Raw genomic sequence first — 26047 nt, forward strand, 5'->3', positions numbered from 1 at the left:
GGGGGTCTGTGGGGTGACAGGAGCATAGGGGATCGCAACTTTCCCCCCCAAACCATCCTCTCAGTGAAGCAAATAAAAACTTCATGAATGAGGCTCTGTTGGAAGAGAGGATGAAGGGGGAGTGTCTTCTGCTGTATCTTGCAACAAGGAGGCAAGATGTGCATCATACTCATCATGGATGCGATTAGGGAGAGTGGAGAACAGTAGATTATACTGTAGCTGTCACAATTTTGGAAGAATGACGGATGAGACTGGTATGAAGACATTGCAGGGGGCAGGGAGGAAGGATCCATATGCTTCTTGGACCGGAGAGACTGAAACGACCACATAAGACCTTTCCAAGTGAATGACAGACCTGAGGTGACCAAAGAACGTCCTCCTGGAGGTCATACTGACAAAAAGAACATGCTGTCCAAGCTGGATGGGCTGAGAGGGGGCAGATGAGGGTGGGATGTACCAGGACACTTCAGGACGGAAGCTGGTAGGAACTCCTGGTAGATATATGTAGCCATGGTCCCTAGCAAAGGGGACAAGCGAAATGACTGATGTGGAGGCAGCCATATCAGAAGAATTAGTGAAATGAGCGTCTTTTGGAGGGAGTGCTGTAGAAACATGTGGAGTGCACAAATCCTTTCCAATCTTGGAAGGTAGGATCGCGTGGCTGAGCACTACAAGCGAGTGTGGGAATGGTTTCGGTGTCTGCAGAATTGGTGGAGATACATTGAAAACCAGAATGCCATACACAGGCGCTTAAGAACTTTATTGGCGCTTAACTTGCCTCCTCCTTTTTCTTTGGCACCAACAACCTGTTCTTGTGCGAGGGATGACTGACGACATTGCTGGCTGTCCTTCTTCACATGAGGGCTATGGTCTTCACCTCCATTCATCAGCTACATCCATGTCCACCTCACCAAACACCTTTGGTGTGTGACACCAGCAAAGTCCCATAAGGTTGTCAGGGGCTTCCCAGGTACTGATGGCATCAGTCTTTGTTGGTGAAGTCTCCATATGCCCCTTTCCTATGATCATCCCCAAGAATTCTATTTCTTCAGCCTCAAAGATGCATTTGCTGATCTTGAGGCACAGACCTTCTTTCTCGCATATTCGCAAGAACTCCCAAATGCAGGTTCGGAGTTCTTCTTTGGTCTTTCCATGTATTGCAATGTTGTCCATGTAGCCAACTTGTTCTCCTCGCTGGGACTCAAAAGTCCAGTCCATATATCTCTGGATGGAAGGTGGTGAATTACACTGTCTGAAGAACATTACCATAGGTTTGAACAGTCCCCTGGGCATGATGAACGCCCCTTTCCATTCATTGCCTTCTTTGACCTGAAGATTGGTAAACCCCCAATGAATGTCGAATTTTGCGTAGTACTTTGATTCAACCAGCTCGTTGAACAAAGCCTGGGCATTTGGCAAAGGGTGCACATCTGGGATGGTGAACAAATTGAGGTAGCGATAGTCTTGTATTAATCGCTTCTTCCCATCTTTCTTTGCGACGAAAAACACTGGAGCCGCTTGAGGTGAGGTCGAGGGTCAAATCTTCTTACATTTTAGGTTCTCTTCCAAGAACTCACCTAAAACTTTTAGTTCATCAGGAGACATAGGGTATACCATTGCTTTTTTGGGTTTAAAGTCTTCTTTCAACCAGATTTCATGATCCAATCTGGGTCGATGTACTGGTAATAGTATATCTTCTTCTGAGAACACCTTGGCGAATTCTTGATATTCCACTGGAAGTTTTACTTCTTCCCTTTTGTTGGCAAGGGCAGCCTCAAGTTCTGTGGAGAGAGTTGTTTTGTTAACATCAACGGAGCCTGGCTCCACTTCTGCCTTTCCCATTCCGTCCAACACCCTTGGATCCAGGGACAGCTGTCCTACAGCTGGTGAGCTGCCAGGTTTCGGTACATACCCATCATCCCAACAAGTAATTTTTCCTGTCTCCCAATTCATCCATGGTTTGAATTCCTTGAGGAAGGGCATTCCGAGGAGCACGTGCTCCTTTCCTACTAGGGGGCCAACGTAACACTTGACTCATACAATGCACTCCTTGATCTCCATCTTGAGGGTTACCTTGCGGGTTACCCATTCAGCATCTTTTCCAGTAAATGAGGTGGTTTTGAACTTGCTTTTCACCGGATATGTTGGTATCCACAACTTCTGAACCATTCGTTCCGAGATGAGGGAGACTTCTGCGCCTGAGTCAATACAGGCCCATATCCCTGCATTGAAGTCTGACAAAATGACCATTCTGAGTGGTGACCAAATCTGCATATTTGACTTGTCATCTATAGAAGTACATTTAGCAGACAATATAGCAATGGGACTGACTGTAGCAGGTGATTCATCAGTCCCCTTTAAAAACCCAACAGCTTCTCCTCTTCTTTGTTCACCAAATGATCTCTGACATAAGCAGTCTTCATTCCATCTTCTGAGATGACAATGTGAACATTGGATAGCTGGGTTTTGACTTTGACTTTACAGTCACACTTGAAGTGACCTTCCACTCCACAATTGAAGCATTTAATTTCTGAACTGGAACATCTAACATTCCGTTTACGTTTGTCAATGTCCATCACATCAGGATCTCTGGAAGATCCTTGGAAATGAATGAACTTTCTTTCATACCGAGATTCTTTCCCTTCTAGGATGTGTTTCGTGGTGATGGCGGTTCTTGCTTCTCCCACACACTGTATCCACTCAATGACCGTGGTAGGGGCATGCCCAGAATTAAGAACCCAATCATGATATTCTTTATTTAATCCTTTTCTGAAGAAAATCCCTGCTTCATGTGATTCTTCTTTCAATTGAGCCTTGTTGACAAGCCCTGTAAACTCGGCAATGTAAGCCTCAAGTTCTCATTTGCCCTGGGAGATGTCGGAAAGGCATAGGATTGCAAGAGCGGTTTGATTGCTGGACTTGAAAGTAGCTTTGAGACGTTCCACAAACCGCTGGAAGGTGTCCATGTAGTAAATTGTTCCATCAAGAAGCTTGTTTTCGTTTTGATAGTTTTCAGCAAGCCATGCCTTTTGTCATGTAAGTAAGTGCAAACAAAATCTTGAGGGACTCCGTGTTGTAGACGTGCTTGTTCAGGTTCAAGTATCCTTCGACCTGTGTAACCCAGGTCTGAAGCCCGTTATGGCTTCCATCATATTCTCTGGGATGCCTGACATTAAACTCCCTTCCTCCATTGGGTGGGCAGCAATCGTACATATCATCAGGATCAGCTGGGGCCTTACCCTTACTGGACCCACTGACAGGGACCTCTGGGGGAATTACCTTTCTGAAATTCCTGGCATACCACACATGTAGTGCTGAGTCAGTAGGTGTTCCTGTTGGAAATGGATCACTATTCTGAGCTCCAGCAATTTTACACCAATCTTCTGCCAAAGCGATTCTTTGTTCTTCCAACCTCTGTCTCAGCTCCTCTTCCATGATGGTCCTTATAGGCATCTCAGGGGCTGATTCCCCATGACCGAGTGTCATGGACATTTCTGGTGATTTGCGTGCTTCTTGTTCTTCCTTGAGGACTGATCTGAGAGAAGTGTCTGACTTCTGATCATCTTCTTCTTCAGAACTAAGTGCGACTTCCGAATCCCTAAACCAGGATAGATAAGATAACCAGGGATTTGTAGCAGTAACCGAGGGTCCTAGTCTTCCTTGCGGGATGGGTGGTAGTGGGGGATTCCTGCTGAGCCCAAGGGGATTTGGCCAAGGAGGAACTGGGGGTTTCGATTTCTGAGGGTTAGACACTTTTATGGGAAGTGACAACGAAGGCTGAGGGAGGATTTATTTCTTGAAAGAAACCTGTCAGCGTAAACCAACACAACTCTAGGGAGGCGATCTATTAAAGCCTAATGGCTGCCTGTAGAGCAGTGAACTTGATTAAGTGTGGAAGGGTGCTTCTCAATTTTGTTATTGACCATTTAGGCGAGTTGAGGAGCAGGTAGGTGGAGGCAAGTTAGTCTTTGCTCTGAGGGAAACCAACAAGCCTTCTTTGGTTGTGTGGGTATGGTTTGTTGAAGTTCAGTAACCAGGGACGAGTAGACTTTCACAAAGAGGTCAATGAGTCCCAAAAGCTGTGCAGAGTTTTTTGATTTTGTTATGCCCGAGTGCAGTGGCTTCTTCAAATGGAATAGGCACGAAGTGCACGAGGTGGGAGACTACGGGCCAAACTTGTCATAACCCCTATGGCTGAGTTATTGCAGTGATCTGACAGAGGTTCTGTCTACTGGCGAGTCCCTAAGGTTGTTCACACAGAGAGAGAACAAGGATTAGAGCAAAGGGATGAAGCTCAGTTGCAAGCTATCGAAAAACTGCAGATACAGGACAAAGTACGTAGGATTATATACCCCTAAGTACGAGTACCGTAGCAGTCATGATGTGTATCTGCAGTAATCAACAAAACAATCAACCAAATAAATATGAGTCATATGGTGTCAAAGATGGGGGTAGGGAGGAAACGAAGGCTATACTGGCAGGCACAATCAATGTGCAGCAAGGAGCCTGACACCAGAGCTATAGTACAACATAAAGGCAATATAAATGAGTCAGCAGAACAAGAAATGAACAAGTTGTCCATCAGAGAGGGTGGTGGAATACTGGATCACAGCGGCAACAAGGTCTCGTGGAAATACCTTGACAGCTGGAGATCTGAACATTCCCTGGAGCATCCGAGCCCCTAGGACGGCGACGATTATGAGGGACATGACAAGGCACATGATGCACATGACCACGAGGAGCTGAAAAAGGAAAGACCCCTGACAGAAGCATAACAAAATGTGTAAATGCATAATAAATGTGTTGAAATGCTCAAGGGTGCCCAGAGAAGCACCAATGTAAGAACTCTAGCTAAAGGCACATGTTATTTGTACTGTATGCCCACAAGTTGACAATTATCATATAATTTACATGTGCACAAAGACAGATTAGGGGTGACATTATAATCTGCTGCAATGATTTTGCTAAACATATAAACAGTATGCATAGGATGCAATGTCTGGGTAGAGATGCTGATCCAACCCTAAAGATGCACCAAAATGGTGTGTACTTGTATGGTGGTTTTATAGCCTGTCATTCCAGCAGATGTTCTGAAGGTCACTTGTACTAAGATGGCATGGTTGCCACTGTCTTGGAAAACATTGACTATTTGGCACACACAAGCCATACTAAATATATGGCAATCCTAACATGTGCTATTTGGTCAAGTCATTTAGGCAACATGATAACATAAGTAATGGCATAACAAGGAATAAGGCCGGTACTGATGATACTGGTTGCAAGTGGATCAAAAAGTCAAACTAGAGATGAAAATTAGGTTTGGACTTCTAATAGCGTCACAACCAAAAGTAGAGAGGGATGCACAGGCAGAGTTGGGAAGATCACAGAGATACAGGATGAGTCGAAATGGGTCGAGTGGGTGTGTCCCTGCCCGGAATGCACCAAAGTCAGATGATACGGATATGTATATCGGAAACGAGGCCGATGCTCGCAGGGGTTGCAGGTGTAGTGCAGTGAGAGGTGGGTGGCTGGCGTGGGCGGCTCCGGTGGACGCGAGGAATGCAAAGACCGTACGCCTTGGATGTCCAGGACGAGTCAGAAGAGGCGGACACTCTGGGGGACGACTGGAACGTGCAGGAGGCGTGCCGGGTCGGACTGATTCGTTCTTTCTGTCACATGACTCTTCACGCCCATTAATCACTACGTTGCAAAGACGCAGGAAGTGACGAAAACAGCGTTTCTTGTCGAAGCATACTTGTGGAGTCCAAGCTTCTTATTAGTATGCATCGGCCTCGTGGGGGTGCACAGAGTGGGCCTCTGTGCAACTTCTTTCGCTTCCCCCATCATCAGCCCATTGCCCTTCCCCCTGGCAGTAAGTGACATACGAAGCTCATAGCTGCTCATACCTTGGTCGTGGTCATGTCGGTATATTCCTTCCTCCATCATCTCTGGACAACCGCCATCTTTCGTAGCTGGCGCGTTCTCATCCTCTTCGCGTTATGGGCGACTGCAGTCTGCATCGTCAACTACCACGTTCACAGCCTGGCACTCCAACCAACCCCTCCTCACCGTGTAGGTGACGTTTATCTTCCTTGTACCTACCGCTATCCACTTACTGCTCGACGATTGATCACAGGCTCGGCACTGTTCTAGGTTTTGTTATTTCATTCCGCACAACGACAAGTTATGAACGGTACAACGAAGCGAGGAAGCTGTGGGCTCAAGTCATCTATGCCAGTCGCATGTTCGCCTGAACAGTGTGGTCCATGTTCCGTGTGAGTTGGCGATGGGGACAAAAGCTTCAACGTCCCTTGCTGACTGATATTTCTCATTCCTGCAGCGAACGCCACCGGCGTCACAGACAAGGCACTGCTGGACAAGTGTCAGGCCAAGACGCTTCTAGAGAAGAAAACAGTTATCAATTTGTTCGAGGCATACGCTATAGCTGTCAAGGACTACCTGCACAGGGAAGGTGGGATTGAACATAAAGACATCATCGATTACGTCAAGTTCCTCCCCAAGTACGTTCTATCTTCGAGCACTTCATCCCACTGCGGTACGATGCACCACTGGCGACCGAAGGACCGAAAAGAAGCAGAAAAGGGCCAGCCGGACCTTGAATGCAGCCGCCGCACTACCTACCCGTGACACCCCGTGCGCCAACAGGATATCTCATTTACCTCCGGAACCACGACATTAGTATCGAGTCACCCTCTCCACCCACTAGAGAACGATTCAGGCGGGAACACTCAAGATTTATTACCTGCCGAGAACCCCCCCGACCGTTTGTTGACGAGTCTATGCACCCATGTGTGGCGCAAGATATGTCGTGCGGAATCCTCGCCACGCTGGCCAAAGCCCCGAAAGAAAGAGCGTGTTGATAACGTCCCTCTAGAAATATCCTTCTACCTCGTAGGTGTTTATTTTTGGTAATCCCTAGGCTCCTATCTGACGAGTGTGAATCAGAGCTCGTACATTGCCTCTCTAGAAGAGCGGAATGACATTATTCACCCCAAGATCGAACCTCCCGCGATATGTAGGTTTTCTACACCACCAGCTTTACCCAATTGACGTATTCTCAGCACTTTTGCACACCTCGCTGTGCCGACTAATCGAAGCTCTCACTGACATGGAGAGAATCGCAACCACATCAGTCATGTACGCATTGGATCTTCGTTTACATGCCATACCTCTCAGCGAGACCCTAGATACTCGATGCATCTGTGGCTACTAACGCTCATCTACTGCCTTTTTTTGGTGTGTGCGACTTGATGATCATGGTGACGCCGAAGAATTTAGTTTGTCGTTAGCCATTCCAAACTTTGTCTACATTGGGCTGGCTCACAGTACCTGGTACCGTTCTTGCGGTAAGTTTTGGCACATAAAGTTGTGTTAAGATCGGCTGAACGACCCACCCCTGTGTTAGAGTTTTATGTTTTTCGGCTTCCTTGTAGCCGGTGCGGAGATTGAGAGTGAGTGCAACCACTGGTGATGAGACCACACTAGCGAACTGACGTGCCCTCACACCAACCCTCCTTCAGATCCGTTTGGTACGGTTTTTCGTATTAAAGTCATTTACATACTCATGCTGTAAACTGTCCGCTAAAGGTTATGACAAGAATGACTTGGTAGGTGGACTCTTTACTCACTTAAATCATTTGGTCAAGTGACACTCCCTGTCCGCGTAGAACCTCGACGAGCTCGTTCAGATTATCCGTAAGTTACTCCTCGTCAGCCCTTGGACCTACTCAACCATGGCCTGCTTTTGTGTACGTATAGAGAAGGATCTACACTCAATGTCCTCGCCTCCTACTCTGAGACCCTCTGAGTGGGTATTCTGTAAGGACAATATCCTCTTCCTATCCCGCCAAAACGATGAAATAGTTTCACCTGAAGAATGGCTAAGGAGGGGAAACGAAGGGATACACAAGGCGGTGCCCACTGAAGGCCAACCTGACCAGACATGCAACGTGACATACGTATAATGGTGAATGTGATCGTAGGTATATAGCGCGTCCAGGAAGATGGTTATTCGAGTGATATTCTTCGCTAGTATGGAGTACTCTATCAGTGTTGTGTGCATCGAAGTAGAAGTATGCTATGGAACAGTGACTAAAGCACGGTATTTAACAGACAGCAGGTTATGACAATGAGGTATGCATAGGCAGATAGATGGTGATACCGAAGGACATAATCATTACATGGCATGGTCCATCTTTCAGGTTGCTTTTTTCGTCTCCGAGCGGGCAAGGTGATCGAGGTATCCATTGTATGCGGCTTCTGCATCGCGGTACAGTAGTTCCATCAGTTTCTTATCTTGCCATGGTGCTAAGGTGTCCAAGAAGGAGGTCTCGAAGCGGAGTTCCTGATCGGTACGGATTCGTGATAAGATGTCGTCCTTGAACTTCAACCATTCAGGGGTATCGTTAGGGATCAGTATATTGAGGATTCTTCCCGGGTCTTTGGGTTTCAGAGCCAGAAGCATAAACACAACTGCAGAGGTCCGCGTGCCGAGACTATACCTCCAAGCATTGGGGCGACGCAACACACCCCTAACGAAGACTTCGCTCTGAATACTCTCCTTGTCTATGGAGGAAAGCCACATGTTATATGCCCAAGACACCCCAAGCGAGCCGATGAACATAATCTGGCCAAAAAGCGAGCATTGGGGAATGAGAAGTATTTGTGCGATGAGCTGCAAGACGAGGAGGATCGTACACCACTTGATCCAATACCGCCACCTGAAGGACAGCGTGGCGGAGCCTAAGGTGATGGAATTTGCGGCGTCCCCACTGCCCTTCAGTACAATAATCTCTTTGTCCTTTTCCGACACAAGGATGCCATCCCCGGGAACGTCCACTCGGGGGATTGGGTATTGAAATATAAAATCTGCTGCGCCGATAACGATGCACGATATTCCATTGACAAGTATTCCGAGGACGATCAGGGAGAAGGAAAACCAGTCCTCGAATACCCCACATGCGACAGCCGTGCCGACGCTGGCTAGAATGGGTATGGTGGCGACAATGGGAGGGTATATGGGAGTGCGTAACACGGCTTGATTGCTCGGGGCATGTTCGAGCTCGGTGATAGTAACCGCTATTGGTTGGGTCCGTCTGCTGGGGATTTCCACCGTTTCCAGGCGTTCCACTGAGTGCTTCATAAGAAGTGCAGAGAAGGGACCTGTCTCCTCTAGAACTGTTCCATTATGACCACCGATATATTTTGTTCCCCTTAGCTCTTCCAGCCCTAACAGGGTGGCAAGATCGGTCGGGACTCCGGGGAAGAGACCCTCGAGAAGTTTAGAGTCGGAAACTCTGCCATAGCGTCTGGCAACCTCGTAGGTACCAGGACAATTGTACCACCCTAGCCATCTTCTGCTAGGATCCAAGTGAATGGTGGTCATAGCTGTCACGGCTACGTCACCACCAAAGAAGCTAGCCATGCCCCCAGTGTCGAGCGAGAAGCCGCTCGAATTACTGTTATCGTTGAGTGGGGCATTTCCGGAATAGAGGGCACGGCGTTCAAGGACGTCAGAGAGCCGAGGTATGAACATTTAACCAGCTCGACGATTCGGAGTTGGCTTGAAGAAAATCCAGCACAGACTCTTGGGAACAGACTCGTATACATAAGTAGAAAAGTACGGGCGTCTAAATGACCACTTCCCTGAGGCATCGCTTGCACGCCAGGGTTAGGGCCAGCTCGTCAGACGAGCCAAATAGTCCATTTGGTTGCCCATGTCATAACCACAGGTATTCCATCAGGAAGCTGACAAGTTGATGTGATTGTAAGGTATTGCAGGTAGCTCAGCAATTCTGGCAAGTCGGTAACTTCAGCTGGAGGGGCCCGCTGGCCCGGTGACCCATGGTGAGGTGCCGAAAGTTATGTGGATCGCACTACTGCTGTACAAGAATTTGCTCCCGCTCAATTGGCGTGTATGTATGACAGGTCCGATCATTGGTGGCAAGATCGTGCATCAATGTTTGATAACTTCGTAGGTTCACACAGTATGGGCTTCAATGGATTCGAGCGATGAGGGGAAATCGAAAGTACCAACTGGTTCTGAGTCAGGCAGTAGCAAATGTGAGGAATGTGATCAGGAGATCGAACCCCTCAAGTTGTATAACAATATACACAGCCCAAACACAGCCCTCCAGGCGCCCCTGGACGCCATTGGAGGAAGCACGTGATGTACATGGTTACGAAGTTTTACAAGTGAAAGTAAAATTTGTGTTTTTCCAAGGGATTTGCTATCGACAGTCTGTAGTAGTGGCTGAATGTTAGGGCAAGAGTGGTAACATCTGTAGCATATTGTTCAGCAGGGTGGATTATATAGGGTGGTAGATGACATAACTGTTGCATGGTGAGTTGTTGTGTATATGGTCAGTGAACGATGTACAAGCAATCATCAATGATGTGGAGGATGGGCTGGGCGTGTAATGAAGTAGAGCCGCAGACCTGCCTCCCGAGTGTCCATACGGCATCGACGATACCCAAGCGATAAAAGGTGGCTGGTATGTACAAACGAGTGCTACAGAGATAGTGACACCATTGGATGAAGCCATTACTTGCCGTGAACCGTCTATAAGGATGTATCTTTCGTATCCGAGCGGGCAAGGTGATCAAGGTACCCGTTGTATGCGGCTTCCGCATCACCGTACAGTAACTCTGTCAGTGCCTTATCAGGCCCTGGTGCTAAGGCATCCCAAACGGAGGTCTCGAAGCGAAGCTGTTGATTAGTACGGATCCGTGATAAGATGTCATCCTTGAATTTCAGCCATACAGGGGTATCGTTAGGGAGTAGCATATTCAGGATTTTTCTTGGGTCTTTGGGTTTCAAAACCAGAAGCGTAAACACAACCGCAGAGGTCCGCGTGCCAAGACTGTACCTCCAGAATCTGGGGCAGCGCAGTACACCTCTGACGAAGACCTCTCCCTGAATATTCTCTTTATTTTTGGAGGAGAGCCACAAATTGTAGCCCCAAGACACGGTGAGCGAGCCGATGAACATGATCTGGCCAAAAAGCGTGCCTTGTGGAATGAGGAGTATTTGCACAATGAGCTGGAAGACGAGGAGAAGTGCACACCACTTGATCCACCGCCGCCACCTGAAACGCAGTGCGGCAGAGCCCGAGTTGATGCAACACACCGAACTCCCATTACCCTTCAACACGATAATTTCCTTGTCCTTTTCCGACACAAGGATGCCGTCCCCAGGACCGTCCACGTGGGGAATGGGGTATTGGAGAATAAATTCTCCTGCACCAATGACGATGCACGATATGCCATTGACAAGCATTCCGAGGACGATCATGGAGAAGGAAAACCAATCTCGGAATACGCCACAAGCGACAGCCGTGCCGACGCTGGCTAGAATGGGTGCACTGGCAGCGATGGGAGGGTATATGGAGGTGCGTAACACGGCTTGATTGCTTGGGGAGTGTTCGAGTTCAATGATGGTGATGGCTATCGGCTGCGTCTTTCTGCAGTGGATTTCGATCGGGTCTAAATATCGCGCACAATTCTTCATAAGAAGTGCGGAGAAGGGGCTCGTCTCCTCCAGGATTGTTCCGCTATGAGCGGCGATATACTTTGTCCCCTTTGACCCTTCCAGCCCTAACAGGGTAGCGAGATCGGTTGGAACCCCTGGGAAGAGACCTTGAAGAAGTCTAGAGTCCGAAATCCTGCCATAGCGTCTGGCCACCTCGTAGGTGCCCGGGGAATTGTACCACCCCAGCCATCGCCTGGTAGGATCCAAGTGAATGGTGGTCATAGCAGTCACAGCCACGTCACCACCAAAGAAACTAGCCATGCCTCCGGTGTCGAGCGAGAAGCCGTACGAATTACTTTGACCGCTGAGCGGGGCGTTTCCTGAATAGAGGGTACGACGATCGAGAGCATTGGAAACCTGAGGTATGAACATTGCTCACTGTGGAACAACACTTTCTGAGAAAGCACGGGCGTCTAAGTAGCCACTGCTCTGCGTCTGCTGCGGGGCACCCGCTTCTGTGCACATGGGCCCACGAGTCTGAGTGGGTCCGCGCGCCACCAATTATAATTGTGGGTTTTCCATCATGAAGCCTGGTGGTAGCGCGTCAACCCACCGTGGGTGGTTTAGCGAAGTTGGAGCATTGCAAGTCCGGCCGAAGGGCGCTACCACGGTAACTTTGGCTTGGGATATCATTTTTGATGTGGTGACCAGGGATTTCTAAAGAGTTTGCTGGGATGCCAGAAGTCACGTGCATCCACATTAGCCTCTCGACCGCCACAAAGATATGGTTTTCAACAGATCTAATTGTCGATCAACGGGGAAAATCGAAAGTAATGGTGCTATGTGCTAAGTTATATCGAAATAAGTGAAGAATAAGAAGTTTGTTACAAGTTGAAATCGCGACGTTCAAGGTTATTCATGCTCTAGTGATACAGACATGCCAATGCCAAATGTTCAATGAAAATGTTTGATGCCGAGTCCCGCATAGTGCAGGTGTATGTGTGAGATGCTGGTGAGAAGGCAGATATATCCTGCCCCAAGCTCTAGCATTGCAGGTGTATTTGGGGGAAGATGTCGGCAGCACCTACGCCGAATCCGTTGACGCTAGGGAATCCAAGGAATCCCTGCGGTCCGAGTACGTCAGTGAATGCGAAGCCTCCATCAAATTCTGCAAGGGGAGGTCGTGAAACGCCAGATGTAAGAGATGGTGAGTCGTTGTGGGGAAAAACACCAGCACTCTGAAGGGGTTGGATCGGAGCAACAAAGCCCTGTTGACAAGCATTATAAGCAGGGCCAGAGAAGATGCTATCGTTGTCGCCGGGAGAAGGCGCAGGAATCCAGAGATTAGAGATGTCTGCGCCGCTTTGGATATATGGCAACTCCTGCTCGAAACCTTGAAAAATCGATGGGTAGGACACAGTTGGTATCTCGATACCTCGAGAACACAGAAGTTCCGGGTTGAAGGGGTCCTCCACCAAATAAGACACTGAGGGTAGGTTGTCATAAGATGCAGCGCGAGTGGCCAGTGCACTGTCATACGCAGGGTACGTGTTGGGGGCTACAAGGCCAGGTATGAGGGCGGAACAGGAGGACTGTTCCGCAAAGAGCTCATCAAGCTCAGACAGCTGACGCTCAAGCCACGTAAACTCGTCAGAGCTCGAATCCTCGGAAGAAGATGGTGACGAGGAAGGGTATGTGGAGTGTCGTTCGCGTTTCCGAGTTTTTTTGCAGGATTTTGTCGCCGATGAACGAGTTTTCTTATCTTTGGGATCGTAACCATGGGCCTTTCTACGGTGACGTGTAAGGGAGCCAGGATCAGAAGTTGTGTAGGTGCATTCTGGGTGCGGGCACTTGTTTGGGCGTGCACCAGTGCTAGAGAAAACGGAGTGAGATAATGTACTAACCACTAACGCGTCAAACAGGACCTACTGGGTATGAATATGCGTGGTCAAATTAGAACGTTGAAGGGCCTTATACTCGCACCCTGCGTAGGGGCAAGGAAACATACTACGAATGTTGTGTCAGCACCATACGCTCCGAAGAGATTGGCCTCCACTTACAACGCCTCCTTGTTCGCTGCATGCGTACGCATATGGCGTGGAAGATCAGCTTTCCGACTCAATTTCTTGTCGCAAATGTGACACAATCCAGGTTCCTGTTCGCAGGGTTAGATTCGCGCGCAGAGTTCCTGAGGACCACGCACAAATGCAGGGGAGGCACGCGTGACAGGCATTTCCAAAGTGTGTGGTGCAATAGGTGATGGGCTTAGGGGGGTAGGGCAAACGGAGGTTCGTTCAATGAACAGAAGGGGAGCAGAGGAGCGATTGATCTCGTAACGCGGATCAGAGGGAAGTGGGCGCCAGCGGGCTTGAATTTTGTGCAGCCCACACGCCCCCTCCTTTATGGCATTCCACACACCGCACCGTTGGACCACTTGATATTGGATTGCTTTTCCTCACTTGCCCTGCCACAACGGAAACTACCTATTTAAGTCATTTTCCAGACAGCAATCACGTCGGGTGGTCCAAGCACCAGGGGGTGCCACCCGCGTAGAAAAGTGAGCCACTCGGCTAGAAAACATATGACAGATTGGGTAGAAAAGTTGGATTGCGTCGAGAAGGTTTCGAAAATTGCCGTTGTTGGTAATTGAGGTTACCAGGCAAAGCGGACTAAGCCAGGCGTCCCAAGGAGGTAGTGAACCATGCAACACATGAGAGTTGCTGTATGGAAAGATTGTCAGTGGACGGCAACAAGTATTCGCAAGCCCTAAGCAGAAGTCTGAATATGACACGACCACCAGTGACTTGATAACTTGGAACTATCGTCAAAGTGTAAGTGAAGCAAAGTTCCGAAAACTCGCCTTGAACTCCGCAAAGAGAAAGCTGACCGGAATAATCTAGGACAGTCGACAAATTATCTAGGAACCGCTTTCATAGATTGTCCTTTGAAGGTGGCGAAAAAAACGCAATTGATAACTTTAGTCTGTAAAAGACCGGAACGTTGCAAAATGAAAGCATAGTTGAAGTCACTGGCTTGCCCCTACCCCAGCAATCGTCAGATAAAGCTGACAATGAGACACCCTGACTCATAGAAGCGCCCCCGCGAGTAATCGCGCCATTAAGACGAGCAAGTTGTTTGAATGTTACAACTTTATGAACAGATACTTGGCCATCTGGAATGACTGGGTCGTGTGGTTTGGAGCGCAAGCGGCGGACGAGGATATGATGCTGGACACTCCGAAAGCACTCGGGCGAGGAAGGCGTCGTGAAGGGATAGAAGGTCGGCATGGACACCATACTAGCCTGACACCTACAAACGCAGGAATTGAGCAACCTTGGGTCGAAAAATCCAGAGTCCGTTTGTGTTCAGAACCCATCCCATAGTTATTATCGCACGGAGCAGAGATGTGTGGGATTACATATGCCATCTCATCACGCTCCCTATCAAAAAACCTAACATGATGTTAAAGCCGGTCAATTCTTGGAGTTCCAATTCTTCGCACGCAATCAAGAAAGTAGACATGGAGGGCAGGCGGGTAAGGACGCGAGGACTCACATATTCCGACCCCACCCATTATTCTCTTCCCGATTATGCTCCCAGGAGCACTGGCACGCGATGCGTGCAAAGCGTACAGTCCTGTCACAGCAAAGGCAGTGCTTCCAATAACCTTGCACGTTAAACAATCCTTCTCGAAGGGCGGCTGCTGGGTGGTTGGTGACGTCGGCACGGGCAATGTTTCGCGTTCGTTTTTCATGACACTCTTTGAAGTTGGCGGCGGAAGAACTTTCCTGTTGTGCAACACAAATAACGGCGTCGGCGATCGGGAGTTCCTCGTCAATGGCACCTGAGCGTGCTGGGCTCCCTTAAAAACCACTGACGAAGGAAGAATAGACTAATACGCCGACTGGGCTCCAATTTGTGAAATCGCCATGTTTGCCTAAATACAGTAACACATTTGCGCCGGGACTGCGAACACCAGTAGTGCCCCACGATAGAGAAAGAGTGACCCCGAGAACACCACCGAACTTACTTTGCCGAAGTCAGTGTAGATCCCGATCGATTCCCAGAACTACTTACTTACCAATTAACGTATCAACAAGGAGTTGAGTTTCAGATCAGAGATTTGTTGATTCACATTCACCTCAAGAAGTACTCCACTTGGGTTCCTTGAGTCCGCAAAGACTTTTATATGACTCTCTAGGGTAAATCCCTCTCTCCCACCCTCCCCTACCACTGTTTTCCCCAATCAGAACTCACCGTTTGTCGCGGAAATGTGAAACTTCGTTGTTGTTGCTGCCGTCACGATATTTCTTTTCAAATTGTTTCGGTGTTCCCGGCCATAAACTGACTTCTGTTGATCTTTAGGATGTACATATGTATTTGATGCGAGCGTAAAAGACAAACGGTTTTTCATGTTTTGTTCGTTGTCAGCTCCTCCCACCCTCCCCCTTCTCGCTTCGTCTCTCAGTCGAGCTGATTCTCGACTCCCTTTTGCACAATGAAAGTTCTATAATCTTTTTGGTCGGCGTTGCGACTGGACTTGCAGCAGCCGGACCAGCGAATAGCACGGTGTCCAGTGGAATGTGGCCCAAAAGACTACACGGCATCGAGTGGTATGGGTATGTGGCCAGCAAATAGCTACACTGCGTCAAGCAGCATATCGCCGCCCTGCACTTGCAGTGGCAACTCCTACGTGACAACAACGACACCGGTAACTACTGCATGTGCTGCTACTCCCACCAGCCCCGCTGCTAGTGGCATATCTTACACCGTTATTGTCGTACCAACTCAAGATGTCCTTCGTTATGTACCATTTATTGTCAATGCCTCAGTCGGTGACACTATTGTATTCCTGTGCAACGCAAACAACCATACCGTCACCAAGTCGGCCCAACTGGCGGTAATATGAACCTTCTGCCTGTGACCACTAATACCTGAGATGCAGCCACTTAGATTTGCAATAAGACCATGGACGCTCCGTTTGCGTCGGGTGAACACAACAAGAGCTTTGTCTGTGAGCAGCCGAACTTCATGTCTAGTGATCTCACTGACATTAGCTTCCAGTTCAACAAAAGGTCAACGATACCAACAGCACCTACTTCTACTGTGGTACTCCAGGTCACTGCCAGAAAGGAATATTCGGTATCATGTGTGTCGGGCGAATTGCTTCCCATAGCAGCATTCGGAGGGTTTCTGACGGAGGACATCAACCTCACAGGAAACCTGATAGCTAAAATGTCATTATCCAGCATGATGCCGGCTATGGCCACCAGTGTAAGTAGGTATGCTGGATTTCTCTCTTACTTGCTAACAGGATTTGTCAGAGTTCAAGCATGGGTGCTATGTGGCAGTACACGCAAATGATGACTCAAAATAACAGCGTGGCAGCTAGTTGGGCAGGTAACGTCGATATGTCGGACATGCCTCGGTGGGCCCGTCAATACGTGGCCGAGAATGTGATGTAAGTTCCGCGTAAGGGTCTATGAGCCTGAGCTGATATCTCGAAGGTACACACGTACATTCCTGGCTGCCAACCTGGAAACCCTTAACGAGGATGGAAGTGTTGGCCTTGGCAATGCAGGTAGTGCGCCGTTAATGGTTCCAGTTGACATCACGTCCGGCAGAACAGTAGCACATCTTCACCAGGAGGGAACTCCGGAAGTTCCTCACCTCAACCTGCGAGCTCGAACCCGTCTGCGACGATGACGAGTGGTGCTATGCAGCTCTTGCCCTCCAAAGTCTTTGCTAGTGTTACTGTCGCGTTTCCTCTAATTTTCGTTCTCTAAGGAACCCGTTGACGGGTTGCTTTTTCAGGCTGCGAGTCGTGGCGGAAACGAGTCCCCCCCCCTTAAGATAGATCTGTACTGAAGATATACTTGTCCTGGCGATGTTACTCCGCCTTACGATAATACATGTGTGCCACTGTCTCCTGATACTCCGAAACTTTCGGAGGATTCAAGTATTTTGTTGTCACGATCACCTCATGTCGAGGTCGTCTCGGAAGCACGGGATGGAATTCAAATTCTCTAGGACTGATCAACCAGGTGTTCCGTCGCTCCTTTGGCATCGCAAATAACTGTCCTTCCCAACTTGGCCAGTATTACGGTTAGCTTTCTGCCGTTCCTGGTCGGGTGAGCCAGCCTCGTTTGCGTTTATCAACAGGTTTATGGCTCTCCACCCAACGCTGGCTGCCATCCATCGGCACAGAATACTCCTTTTAACGTGATGACCGCGTTTTCTGTCGTATCGCAACGCAAGGTACGTGATGATATAGGAGTGAATGTAATGACTATATTGCGGCAATGACGATACATGAGGGAACTACAACAAAATGCCGATGCAAAATATCTACGGATACAAAAGAGTGGATGTGGTATAGGTGGAAGCGGAAGGCGTAGAGAAAATAAGTGCCCGAGTTGGAACCAACCTACGATGATAACATAGTACGCTTGAAAAGTAGAAAAGAGCGACGTCGACGGACCATCATTAACATTAAACACCGACAGAGATTCCTTCTGACATTTCACAATCAAAATCCAAAGCGCACCCGGCAGACTGGAGATACGCAAGGTCCCAGATGCCTGCCTCGACCATCCAATCTGGGCAAAGACAGCCTATGGGGCCTGTATTGACCGCCGTGACCTCGTCCATGTCCATCTCGATGGAGTAGCTCGCCGCCCAGCGGCGTACCTCGGACTCTAGGGTCCATTCCTCTTCCTCCTCGGAAGGGATGATCCATTCCACGGTCAAGCCGTATTGCTTATAGATCTGCGGAAGAAGAGTGTGCGCAACTACCCCTGTTCTACCGTCGGGAGTATCTAGGAAAAGACACCCGCCGGTAGCAGCATTCAAGGCAGCAGAATCTTCCATTATGTCTAAGAAATCGTAGGGCCACACGCGACCCTTCCAAGGAATGCCACGAATACCGTTGGAGGATGCACCTATTTGGCTTGCGCGTTGTCTCCGGCGGGACGGCGACGGCCTGCATGACCTGCTTCCTTTAGTAGGAGAGTTGAGTATTTCGAGAGAAGAATCGTCCGAGCTGTCCGAGCTGTCTGACGGAGAGGTCGTGTCTTCCGCACTGTTATAGGGGGTACATTGATCGCGTTGAGTGTTTAGAAAAAAACGTGCCACAAGATACGTACTGTTGTTTATGCCAGTGGATCAGGAGCCCTCTCTTGGTAACGCTGCTGTAGTCACACTGCATCGCAGGGCAAGGGAACAACCTACGGGGGATGAACAAAATTGAAGTTGGAGGAAACGAACATACATGTTCCCGTCCCTGTGAGAGTCTACATGCTGAGAGAGTTCGGCGGACTTCTTGAAGATGCGACCGCAGAGTGGAAAGTTACAGGCGTGGTGCTAAATAGTGGGGAGACCATCAAGCTACGTGATAATCGACATAGCGGCGGTGACTTGCCTTGCTTGTTTGGGTCATTGGAAGCGTGTCTGTGCGAGTGTAATGGAACCAAGGGACAACAGAGTATGGAGCAAGAAACAAGCACGGGGGGAAGAGAATGACCAGACTCTCTTAGTTGAGAAGGAAGGCGAAGAGTGTTTAGTTTCCCTGCAGCGCACTCAGTTATATACCTCTCAAAGCATCGCGCTGTTGAGCACGGACAGTGGACAATACGAAGATCCTTCGGGTACCTCTTTGGCGCGTTCCACATGTCATCGCCATTAAAACGAGCGAACCTTTCCACCCTGTCAAAGCGTCCTCTTCAATAACTGGAATTCCATTTTTAACTGAAGTTAGTTATGGTTAAGACCGGAGAAACTCTCCAATGAACAATAAGAGCTTTGGCGCACCCAAAACACGGCCCGATCCGCTGAAACTTTCGCGTTCGCCGAGGCTCATAAGAAGTGTGGAACTTTCACAACGGTCCACCGTCAGAATCTAAGAATGAGAATTTTCATGATCGGTTGGAGAGACATTTCGGGTCGCTCCTCCGGAACCAAACGAGGAAAACAGAACCCCCAGGGTGGACACGTTCTCAGTACTATTTACACGAGGCCGTAACTTAGCGGCGAGTCGCGGGCGTCCAGACGAGATACCGGGCAACGCGGGCCTCACACTGGCACGCTGCATGCTGCGTGACACAGTTGATCTTGGAATGTACCTGTTGAGAAAGAGAGCCAGTTGTTCACAGACGGTGTCTACATACCCGATACATAGCGGACTGTGTAGGGGCAGAAGTACTTGTGGTCGTTGTTCCCACGATATCGTCGCCAGCCCGTCTGCCGTCATCCCCGACATTTCCAGCGCCCCGTCAACTAACAATCCAACGTTTTCATAATCACTAGGCATGATGTTGGGTCAGACAGCGTCGCCCTGGTTCAAAGCATCCAGGCTTGAGATCCTCATCACTAACGCCTGCGACCCCTCAGCGCACGAGCCAAACTTTGCCCACCATCTCGAAATCGCTGAATACATCAACATTAAGAAAGCCAATACGTGAGCCCAAGTTCCTTTCAGTGCCGTGCGCGGTTACTCATGAACTCTAATTTACTTGCCCATTGCTTCATATTCCATGCTCGTTGATTCAAACTCGACGATGGTCCTTTCAATAAATACGGCAGGCCCCGTGAAGCAGCCATGCTCATAGCTCGCCTTGCTAATCACCGAAATCCCCACATTGCCCTCCTCTCGCTCGCCCTCCTCGACACTCTCGTCCAATCGTGTGGATATCCCTTCCATCTCCAAATAGCCACCAAAGAATTCCTCAATGAACTTGTCCGCCGCTTCCCCGAACGCCCTCCGCCATTCCCGGGCCCCGTTATGTCTCGTATCTTGGAAGTGATACACAGCTGGAAGGAGGGAATCTGTACAGAATCTAGGTGGAAAGAGGACTTGGGTAATATTCGCGACATGCATCGGTTGCTGACCTTCAAGGGATATCGCTTTAGGGAGCTACCAAGTAGGAACCTCGCCGAGCCTACATTGGTGCGTCGCCTCTCATCTCATCACTTTTGATCCCCTCCTCAAATACACTGGGTCACTCACTCATCCTGACATCGTCAGTCCCTCAAAACTGCCGAAGAATTGGAAAACGAAGACCGCGAAGCCCAATCTGCCAAACTCCAGGAACTCATCCGCCGAGGGACACCTCGCGATCTCGCCGCTGCACAAGAACTCATGAAGTCTCTCGCTGGCGCGAACCCAGATGCCAAACCTGACTACCGCGCTCAGGCCCTGGCGGAACTCGCTAAGTTCCAGAGCAAGGTCGTCTTATTGAATGAAATGTTGGATAACGTTGACGCAGAGAGGGGCGAGAAATTCGCCAAGGGAGATGCATATGATGTGAGTCGATATTTCCGGATCGCTATGAAATACGCGTGGTTCACGGTTCGTATGCTTGGATTGATTCTTACAGCAAGTAGCCGCTATTCTCATATCTGCCCGCCCCAAATTGCAAAAATGGGTCTCGGACGCAGAGTCAGATGACCCAGAGTCCTTGAGTAAGTTCACCATTCCTCATGTCGTCCGCTGGGGCAGAGGGTGACGTCTGTTTACGTGATAGACGCCTTCCTGGAGGCAAACGACCAAATCAATACCGCTCTCGCCCGCTTTGAAGCCTTTCAACGTGGTGACTACAATGCCATTGCCTCGATACCCACTTCCGTATATTCGACCTCACCTGGAGGAACCAATGGAGGCGCATCGCTTATCGATTTCGATGATGGACCATCCGCTTCAGGGTCTGGAGTTGGAAACAACGGGAATCTGGTGGATGACCTCGCGAACTTGTTTAACTCACCTGCCCCTTCCTCCCAACCGCCACCCGTCAATAATGCCACGCGTCCTGTTATATCCTCACCATTCCCAATATCTGCTCCAGAACAACCCCCTCTGCAAGGACCACAGTACGGCTCCATAATGCTCCCTGCGTCTAGGAAGGCGAGCCCTAGTGGGAGTTATTTTGGGAGTTCGACATCACCACCTCCAGCTGTGGGATTGGGTCATCCGATGCGTGCCCAATCTCCCCCGCAGCCGAATAGCACAAGTGTGGGCCTGTCTGGGGGGTCGCAGTTCTTTAGTGCAGCGCAGCCAAAGACGCAGTTCCAACGGTCGTCTACAGGATCTCGGTTTTCGGGCGGTATGTCTATTCAGCAACGTTCGCTGCAGTCGACACCATCATCACAGCCTCGGTCCGGCGATGCCCAAAATCGAGATCCATTTGCTGACCTTGCTGGCCTATTTTGAGGTGGTATGAGATGCTGTGGGTGGGAGTGACATTTGTGGTGTGTGATCAGCAACGTGATTTTCTATACCTTGGTTATCCTGGATGATTCTTTTGTTGTTCGAGTATGATCAATGGACTTGGGCAGATCTGTCATTTCTTCAACAGCAACTAGCCAAGGTGGAAGGGACTGCATACAAGGCAAATATATACATATTGACGCCGAGAAAGAGTTGTCCCTCTTCAGGTTGACTCCTCCCCTCGAAGAACCCGATTTTCTTGGGACCTGAACAAAAGTGTGTCGATACATAAATCGGAATTGGTACCTCACGGGCTAGCTACTACCACCTCTGTGGCATACCCATCAATCTATCTTCTCCGGCCAACATTTTACTTTCAGACACTTGACATTCACAACCTTTGCTGCCTGCTGATGAAACGCCAGTGCCCGGCGAGGCATCTCGAGACTGCGGCTCGTTAAAGAGGATTCAGGCCGCAGCGTCCTGTATTGGTATCAACACAATCCTAACGGTGAGCCATTCCACCCGCGCCATTCATACTCTGTATCGTATGGTCACCGCACGCTAGTCGAATATCTACGAAACTTTTAACTTTCGGACTTTGCCATCGAACGCAAATGAGGCTGCACTTAGTTCGCGCGCCGATTAGCTCAGCCACGTCGTCCAATTGCTTTGCTGCCCTTTCATCACCGCTGTGATTTCCCTGGCGACGATCCGGTCTGCCTGTTCAGAGGGGTGAAGTTCGTCCCACCTGTGAATACCAACCACAATATGTCAGCGGATGATTTTCCAGCCGCGTGGAAAACGAGCGCCGTGTCGTAGGTAGGGTGCCTGGGATACGAAACTCACCATAAATACCCATCTCTCGCCGGACCTTCCACGACTGTACATGTCCCAGGATCCGTAACGCTCTCATTGAGTTGCAGAACGCATGCGTCGATACTTCCCGTCACGTTGTAGACGGGAACCGTTGTGTTCCCGGTGGTGATGGTGCCGTTAAGGTACGCGCTCGGGTTGGTATACATGTCAGCGAAGAGGGCAAACGCATCGAAGGAGGCTGAGTTTCGTGTTCACATCAGCGTAATGAATGAAAGGTAGGTGGAACATAACGGGGAAAGCAAGGCTATGTGCTCACCAATATGTGCACCATCTAAACTGGGCAAGAGCGCTTGCAGCATTAGATCGGTGATTGCGTTCCCGGCCCGGACGAGCTCATGCATGAATACACTCCACTCCGTTGTGTTGCGAGGGGCAGCCCAGTACTTGCTCGGGTAGGAGTTGGGTGAGTACAGAGGTGTTAAATTAAGTGGGATCATCTGCGTGCGTGAGACATCGCAGGTCAGTCCCCGATCGGAGGCGGAACGCTGCAGCGAAGAAAGGCTGACATTCATGACCACGAAATACCTTGCACCATTCTCATACAACACCCGAACTACATCCACCACACACTTCCTCACTTCCACGATTGACACACTCTTTTTCACCCCTACACCCTGTGTCAGCAGTGCGTTCGCACCGACATCGTTCGTCCCAATCCAGATCGCATATATAGTTTCATCTGGGAGGATGCTGGAGGCCGGAAGCGTGCCGTTCCGGGTGGCGTTAAGGTAGTCAGGAAGTTGGTACTCTGTTAGAGGAGGAAATGGCCTATCTGTGAGGTTGTTGGAGCATGTTGCCCCTGACCTCGCGAAGCCTGCAGAACCGGCATCAGATGCACACGCCGACAGACATAACTCTACGGCCGGACTCACCGTACAGGTTGAATGGCCCATATCCTGCTACATAAGTTGGCCAGGAGTAACCCCCGTCATCAGACGGGTAGTACGAAGAATCCGTGTATGAGTCGCCGAACGTGACCAGGTTTTTGATTTGACCTGCTTGGATCGCTCCGCTGCTCGCCGTTGCAGCCCATTCGCGCTGCGCTAAGCCAAGGCCAAAGGTGAGTGTTAGTCTTAGAAGAGTATGCATGTATTTCATCGTCTATAACGTCATGCACGAGGAAATAAACCGCCATAATTCGAGGGAATCACCATGTTCTTATACTACCTGACTTTGCAGCTGGTTCAAAATAGCAATGTGCCCCCGTTCTTTTTCCGCATCTAATCACTATTCGCTCGCTAATAGGGTTACGGAATTACTGAATCAGCAACTTACAGCAGGGTGCAGACGAACCATACTGCCAATATACGGTCCGATCAATTCTTCTGAATCTTGGTGAAAATAGACATGGCCATCAGACAACATGCTGGGCCGAAAACAAACCCTGTGCCAGAATAGATATGCAGTCTGTAAGAGGGTGAATGAGTTACAAAAGTGATGGTTCCCTAAACTATAATTCACGATATGCCGCCTCCTCCGGGATATCTCTCACCAGCGACTCCAACTACTATACTCTAGATGACCGCTGAGGATGGTCTACCTCCTCCCACTCATCCAGGGCCTCCGGAGCTCCAGGTCTCCCTGCATCCTCTTTCGATTCCCAGCGTCGTCTGGCTAACCGACATCGCAATGTGATGATCCCTTTTACGACGGCGAACACAATGCAATACCCTACTGCGATCCCAAATATGTATGCCGCGACGCGGCCTGGATGCGAGCCTGGGTCAAGGAAGCTGTAGGCTGTAATTCGTTGTTGGTTGATCAGCACAAGTACTCTGCGTTCTGAGTCGAAATGACGAGAAATCTCGAATGGACTACAATGTAAGAAAGTAAGAAAACCGACGTACTGTAAAAACCTTGCGTTGCGCGTGTGATATACGCCACGCCCAGGTAGAGCGCAATCACGATGAAAACAGGTCCTATGTGCGACCATGGTAGAGGGGGAACGTTGGTGCAGGTAATTTCGAAAACCGCGAAGGCAGAATTGAGGATGTGTCGGGATATGTTAGCCCAAGCTGTGGGTGGGTGTCACAAGTTGAGGTTTGAGCGGAGACGAGGTCGTGATGCATGGAAGGCAAACACACACCATTATATGTGCCCATCAACGTCTGTGGCGAGGAGAGTAGCGCCCAAAATACAATTGTCACGATGATCGCTACACAGACCGGTGAGCACGTCTCATTCCTCTCCAACCCCAACCCCCTACCAAAAAAAAAACGAAAGTAGGAAACTCACGATACACCACGATACTAGTATATAACAAAACATGCATCAGCTGCAAGGGCCGTGGCCACTTCTGCAGCGGATAGTATATCCTCCTCTCCGTGTCTACGTGCTCCACTCTGAGGTCCCTCTCGGTCTTTTTCTGGCCTCTATTGCCTGCATCCGTGTCATCCTGCACACTCCTCAAGTTCCTCACTGCACGAGCAAATGCGATGGTCTGTACACTCGACGCCCAAAAGTACGCGCACAGGCCGATGTAGGAGAGACTCGTGAAGTAAGACAAGTACCTGTTTCATATATTCGAAGATCGAGTGCCCCGCCAGGATGGACGATCAGACGTCAGACGTCCTTCCAGACCTGAGAAACAAGGGACTCACGATGGTCCACTATTGTATACAGCTGAATCAAGTCCCAAAATGACGACGGCTGTGATGAGCGTGTACAGAGCCAACAGTCCACGGACAGCACCGAGCACTAAAGGGGGGAGGAAAGGGAGGGGTGAGGTAACAAGCGCGAAGGATGGGTCAAAGGGGGCGGGAACGCCGAAGGAGGCGTAGGAGATTGATAATTTTTTCCGCATGGGACTATTCTTCACTTCAAAGAGCGGCGGGCTGGTGACCAGGACACAGAAAGAAGAAAACGAGGGGAGAAAAGGTTCAGAGGGGTTAAGGGACCCTCAAAATGTCGGCAGAGGTTGATAGCCTATTGAAGTGACACATACGGTCTCGAAGCTGTCAACAGTTCCGCCCTGGACACCGATGGTTTTGGTCAACGCAGCATTGTTGTGGCAAATGACCCGACACGTGTCGATGGGAATCGGAAGTAACTGTGTGCCGGAACTCATTTGTTGTGGATGCTTCCTCGAGAGTCGGATGCCGGTTGATCCATTCTCCAGGCTGTCTCCATGATACGTGTGCTCTCGTTCAGTAATAAACATCAATCCCTTCTAACCGAATACTGTTACCACACCCAGGTGCGCGTCTAGATAACACAAGCATACGTATGCATGTCTCTTTGATAACAGTACAAGCATGGTGGATCCCGCAAAAGGTTATATCCTGAAGGTTTGTCAGGACTCGGAGGAGACGTCAGATCCCAAGTACAGTTATCAATGACAGAGCGTAGGAGAGCGTCCCGCGAACTTTTGGTCCTTTTTAGTGCTTTACGAGCAAGATACTCGGCGAGAGGTTAGGTAGATTATGACAGCAAGCGTGAAAATTGGCTAGTGCAGGCTGCACGCTCAAAGGACAAAA

At 49.5% G+C, this 26047-nt stretch overlaps 10 protein-coding genes across 10 annotated transcripts; 3 read left to right on the forward strand and 7 right to left on the reverse strand.

Moving 5' to 3' along the window:
* Nucleotides 1-6266: 6266 nt before the first annotated feature.
* On the forward strand, nucleotides 6267-7985 carry F5J12DRAFT_887600 (Bestrophin, RFP-TM, chloride channel-domain-containing protein; the record flags this gene model as incomplete). The annotated part of the gene is made up of 13 exons (XM_051747200.1): nucleotides 6267-6279; nucleotides 6341-6521; nucleotides 6583-6654; nucleotides 6708-6912; nucleotides 6967-7036; nucleotides 7083-7158; nucleotides 7209-7257; nucleotides 7311-7367; nucleotides 7427-7472; nucleotides 7542-7550; nucleotides 7609-7628; nucleotides 7689-7716; nucleotides 7780-7985. The coding sequence occupies 13 exons, from the start codon at nucleotides 6267-6269 to the stop codon at nucleotides 7983-7985; spliced, it is 1032 nt and encodes a 343-aa protein (XP_051604701.1).
* Nucleotides 7986-8058: 73 nt separating this feature from the next.
* Nucleotides 8059-9759, reverse strand: F5J12DRAFT_181997 (uncharacterized protein). The gene has a single exon (XM_051738270.1). It carries the CDS (start codon nucleotides 9554-9556, stop codon nucleotides 8219-8221), a length of 1338 nt encoding a protein of 445 aa, XP_051604702.1. The 5' UTR covers nucleotides 9557-9759; the 3' UTR covers nucleotides 8059-8218.
* A 336-nt stretch (nucleotides 9760-10095) lies between these two features.
* F5J12DRAFT_796014 (uncharacterized protein) lies at nucleotides 10096-12189 on the reverse strand. The gene is made up of 2 exons (XM_051744089.1): nucleotides 10358-12189; nucleotides 10096-10305 (listed from the first exon to the last, which is right to left on the reverse strand). Exon 1 carries the CDS (start codon nucleotides 11921-11923, stop codon nucleotides 10583-10585), a length of 1341 nt encoding a protein of 446 aa, XP_051604703.1. The 5' UTR covers nucleotides 11924-12189; the 3' UTR covers nucleotides 10096-10305; nucleotides 10358-10582.
* A 258-nt stretch (nucleotides 12190-12447) lies between these two features.
* On the reverse strand, nucleotides 12448-14083 carry F5J12DRAFT_182066 (uncharacterized protein). Its single transcript, XM_051738271.1, has 4 exons — nucleotides 13695-14083; nucleotides 13552-13646; nucleotides 13421-13498; nucleotides 12448-13363 (listed from the first exon to the last, which is right to left on the reverse strand). The coding sequence occupies exons 1-4, from the start codon at nucleotides 13722-13724 to the stop codon at nucleotides 12535-12537; spliced, it is 1032 nt and encodes a 343-aa protein (XP_051604704.1). The 5' UTR covers nucleotides 13725-14083; the 3' UTR covers nucleotides 12448-12534.
* Nucleotides 14084-14920: 837 nt separating this feature from the next.
* F5J12DRAFT_796022 (uncharacterized protein) lies at nucleotides 14921-15412 on the reverse strand. The gene has a single exon (XM_051744090.1). The coding sequence runs from the start codon at nucleotides 15243-15245 to the stop codon at nucleotides 14955-14957; it is 291 nt and encodes a 96-aa protein (XP_051604705.1). The 5' UTR covers nucleotides 15246-15412; the 3' UTR covers nucleotides 14921-14954.
* Nucleotides 15413-16072: 660 nt separating this feature from the next.
* Nucleotides 16073-17197, forward strand: F5J12DRAFT_779155 (uncharacterized protein; the record flags this gene model as incomplete). The annotated part of the gene is made up of 7 exons (XM_051742357.1): nucleotides 16073-16110; nucleotides 16172-16391; nucleotides 16445-16505; nucleotides 16556-16640; nucleotides 16741-16765; nucleotides 16816-16952; nucleotides 16999-17197. 7 exons carry the CDS (start codon nucleotides 16073-16075, stop codon nucleotides 17195-17197), a joined length of 765 nt encoding a protein of 254 aa, XP_051604706.1.
* Nucleotides 17198-17789: 592 nt separating this feature from the next.
* Nucleotides 17790-19320, reverse strand: F5J12DRAFT_796024 (uncharacterized protein). Its single transcript, XM_051744091.1, has 6 exons — nucleotides 19301-19320; nucleotides 19113-19237; nucleotides 18912-19058; nucleotides 18762-18853; nucleotides 18637-18717; nucleotides 17790-18572 (listed from the first exon to the last, which is right to left on the reverse strand). The coding sequence occupies exons 3-6, from the start codon at nucleotides 18927-18929 to the stop codon at nucleotides 17984-17986; spliced, it is 780 nt and encodes a 259-aa protein (XP_051604707.1). The 5' UTR covers nucleotides 18930-19058; nucleotides 19113-19237; nucleotides 19301-19320; the 3' UTR covers nucleotides 17790-17983.
* A 401-nt stretch (nucleotides 19321-19721) lies between these two features.
* On the forward strand, nucleotides 19722-21877 carry F5J12DRAFT_796033 (VHS-domain-containing protein). The gene is made up of 5 exons (XM_051744092.1): nucleotides 19722-19946; nucleotides 20072-20435; nucleotides 20514-20792; nucleotides 20866-20950; nucleotides 21013-21877. Exons 1-5 carry the CDS (start codon nucleotides 19798-19800, stop codon nucleotides 21693-21695), a joined length of 1560 nt encoding a protein of 519 aa, XP_051604708.1. The 5' UTR covers nucleotides 19722-19797; the 3' UTR covers nucleotides 21696-21877.
* Nucleotides 21878-23937, reverse strand: F5J12DRAFT_918303 (carbohydrate esterase family 16 protein). The gene is made up of 7 exons (XM_051749217.1): nucleotides 23865-23937; nucleotides 23444-23809; nucleotides 23078-23385; nucleotides 22828-23008; nucleotides 22542-22749; nucleotides 22322-22443; nucleotides 21878-22268 (listed from the first exon to the last, which is right to left on the reverse strand). Exons 2-6 carry the CDS (start codon nucleotides 23667-23669, stop codon nucleotides 22338-22340), a joined length of 1029 nt encoding a protein of 342 aa, XP_051604709.1. The 5' UTR covers nucleotides 23670-23809; nucleotides 23865-23937; the 3' UTR covers nucleotides 21878-22268; nucleotides 22322-22337.
* F5J12DRAFT_796039 (uncharacterized protein) lies at nucleotides 23938-25714 on the reverse strand. Its single transcript, XM_051744093.1, has 5 exons — nucleotides 25172-25714; nucleotides 24807-25081; nucleotides 24658-24726; nucleotides 24419-24586; nucleotides 23938-24311 (listed from the first exon to the last, which is right to left on the reverse strand). Exons 1-5 carry the CDS (start codon nucleotides 25372-25374, stop codon nucleotides 24079-24081), a joined length of 948 nt encoding a protein of 315 aa, XP_051604710.1. The 5' UTR covers nucleotides 25375-25714; the 3' UTR covers nucleotides 23938-24078.
* Nucleotides 25715-26047: the final 333 nt, after the last annotated feature.

This window comes from Pisolithus orientalis (genome assembly GCF_024613125.1).
Source record: "Pisolithus orientalis strain OTSU chromosome Unknown F5J12scaffold_2, whole genome shotgun sequence".
Taxonomy (NCBI): Eukaryota; Fungi; Basidiomycota; class Agaricomycetes; order Boletales; family Pisolithaceae; genus Pisolithus; species Pisolithus orientalis.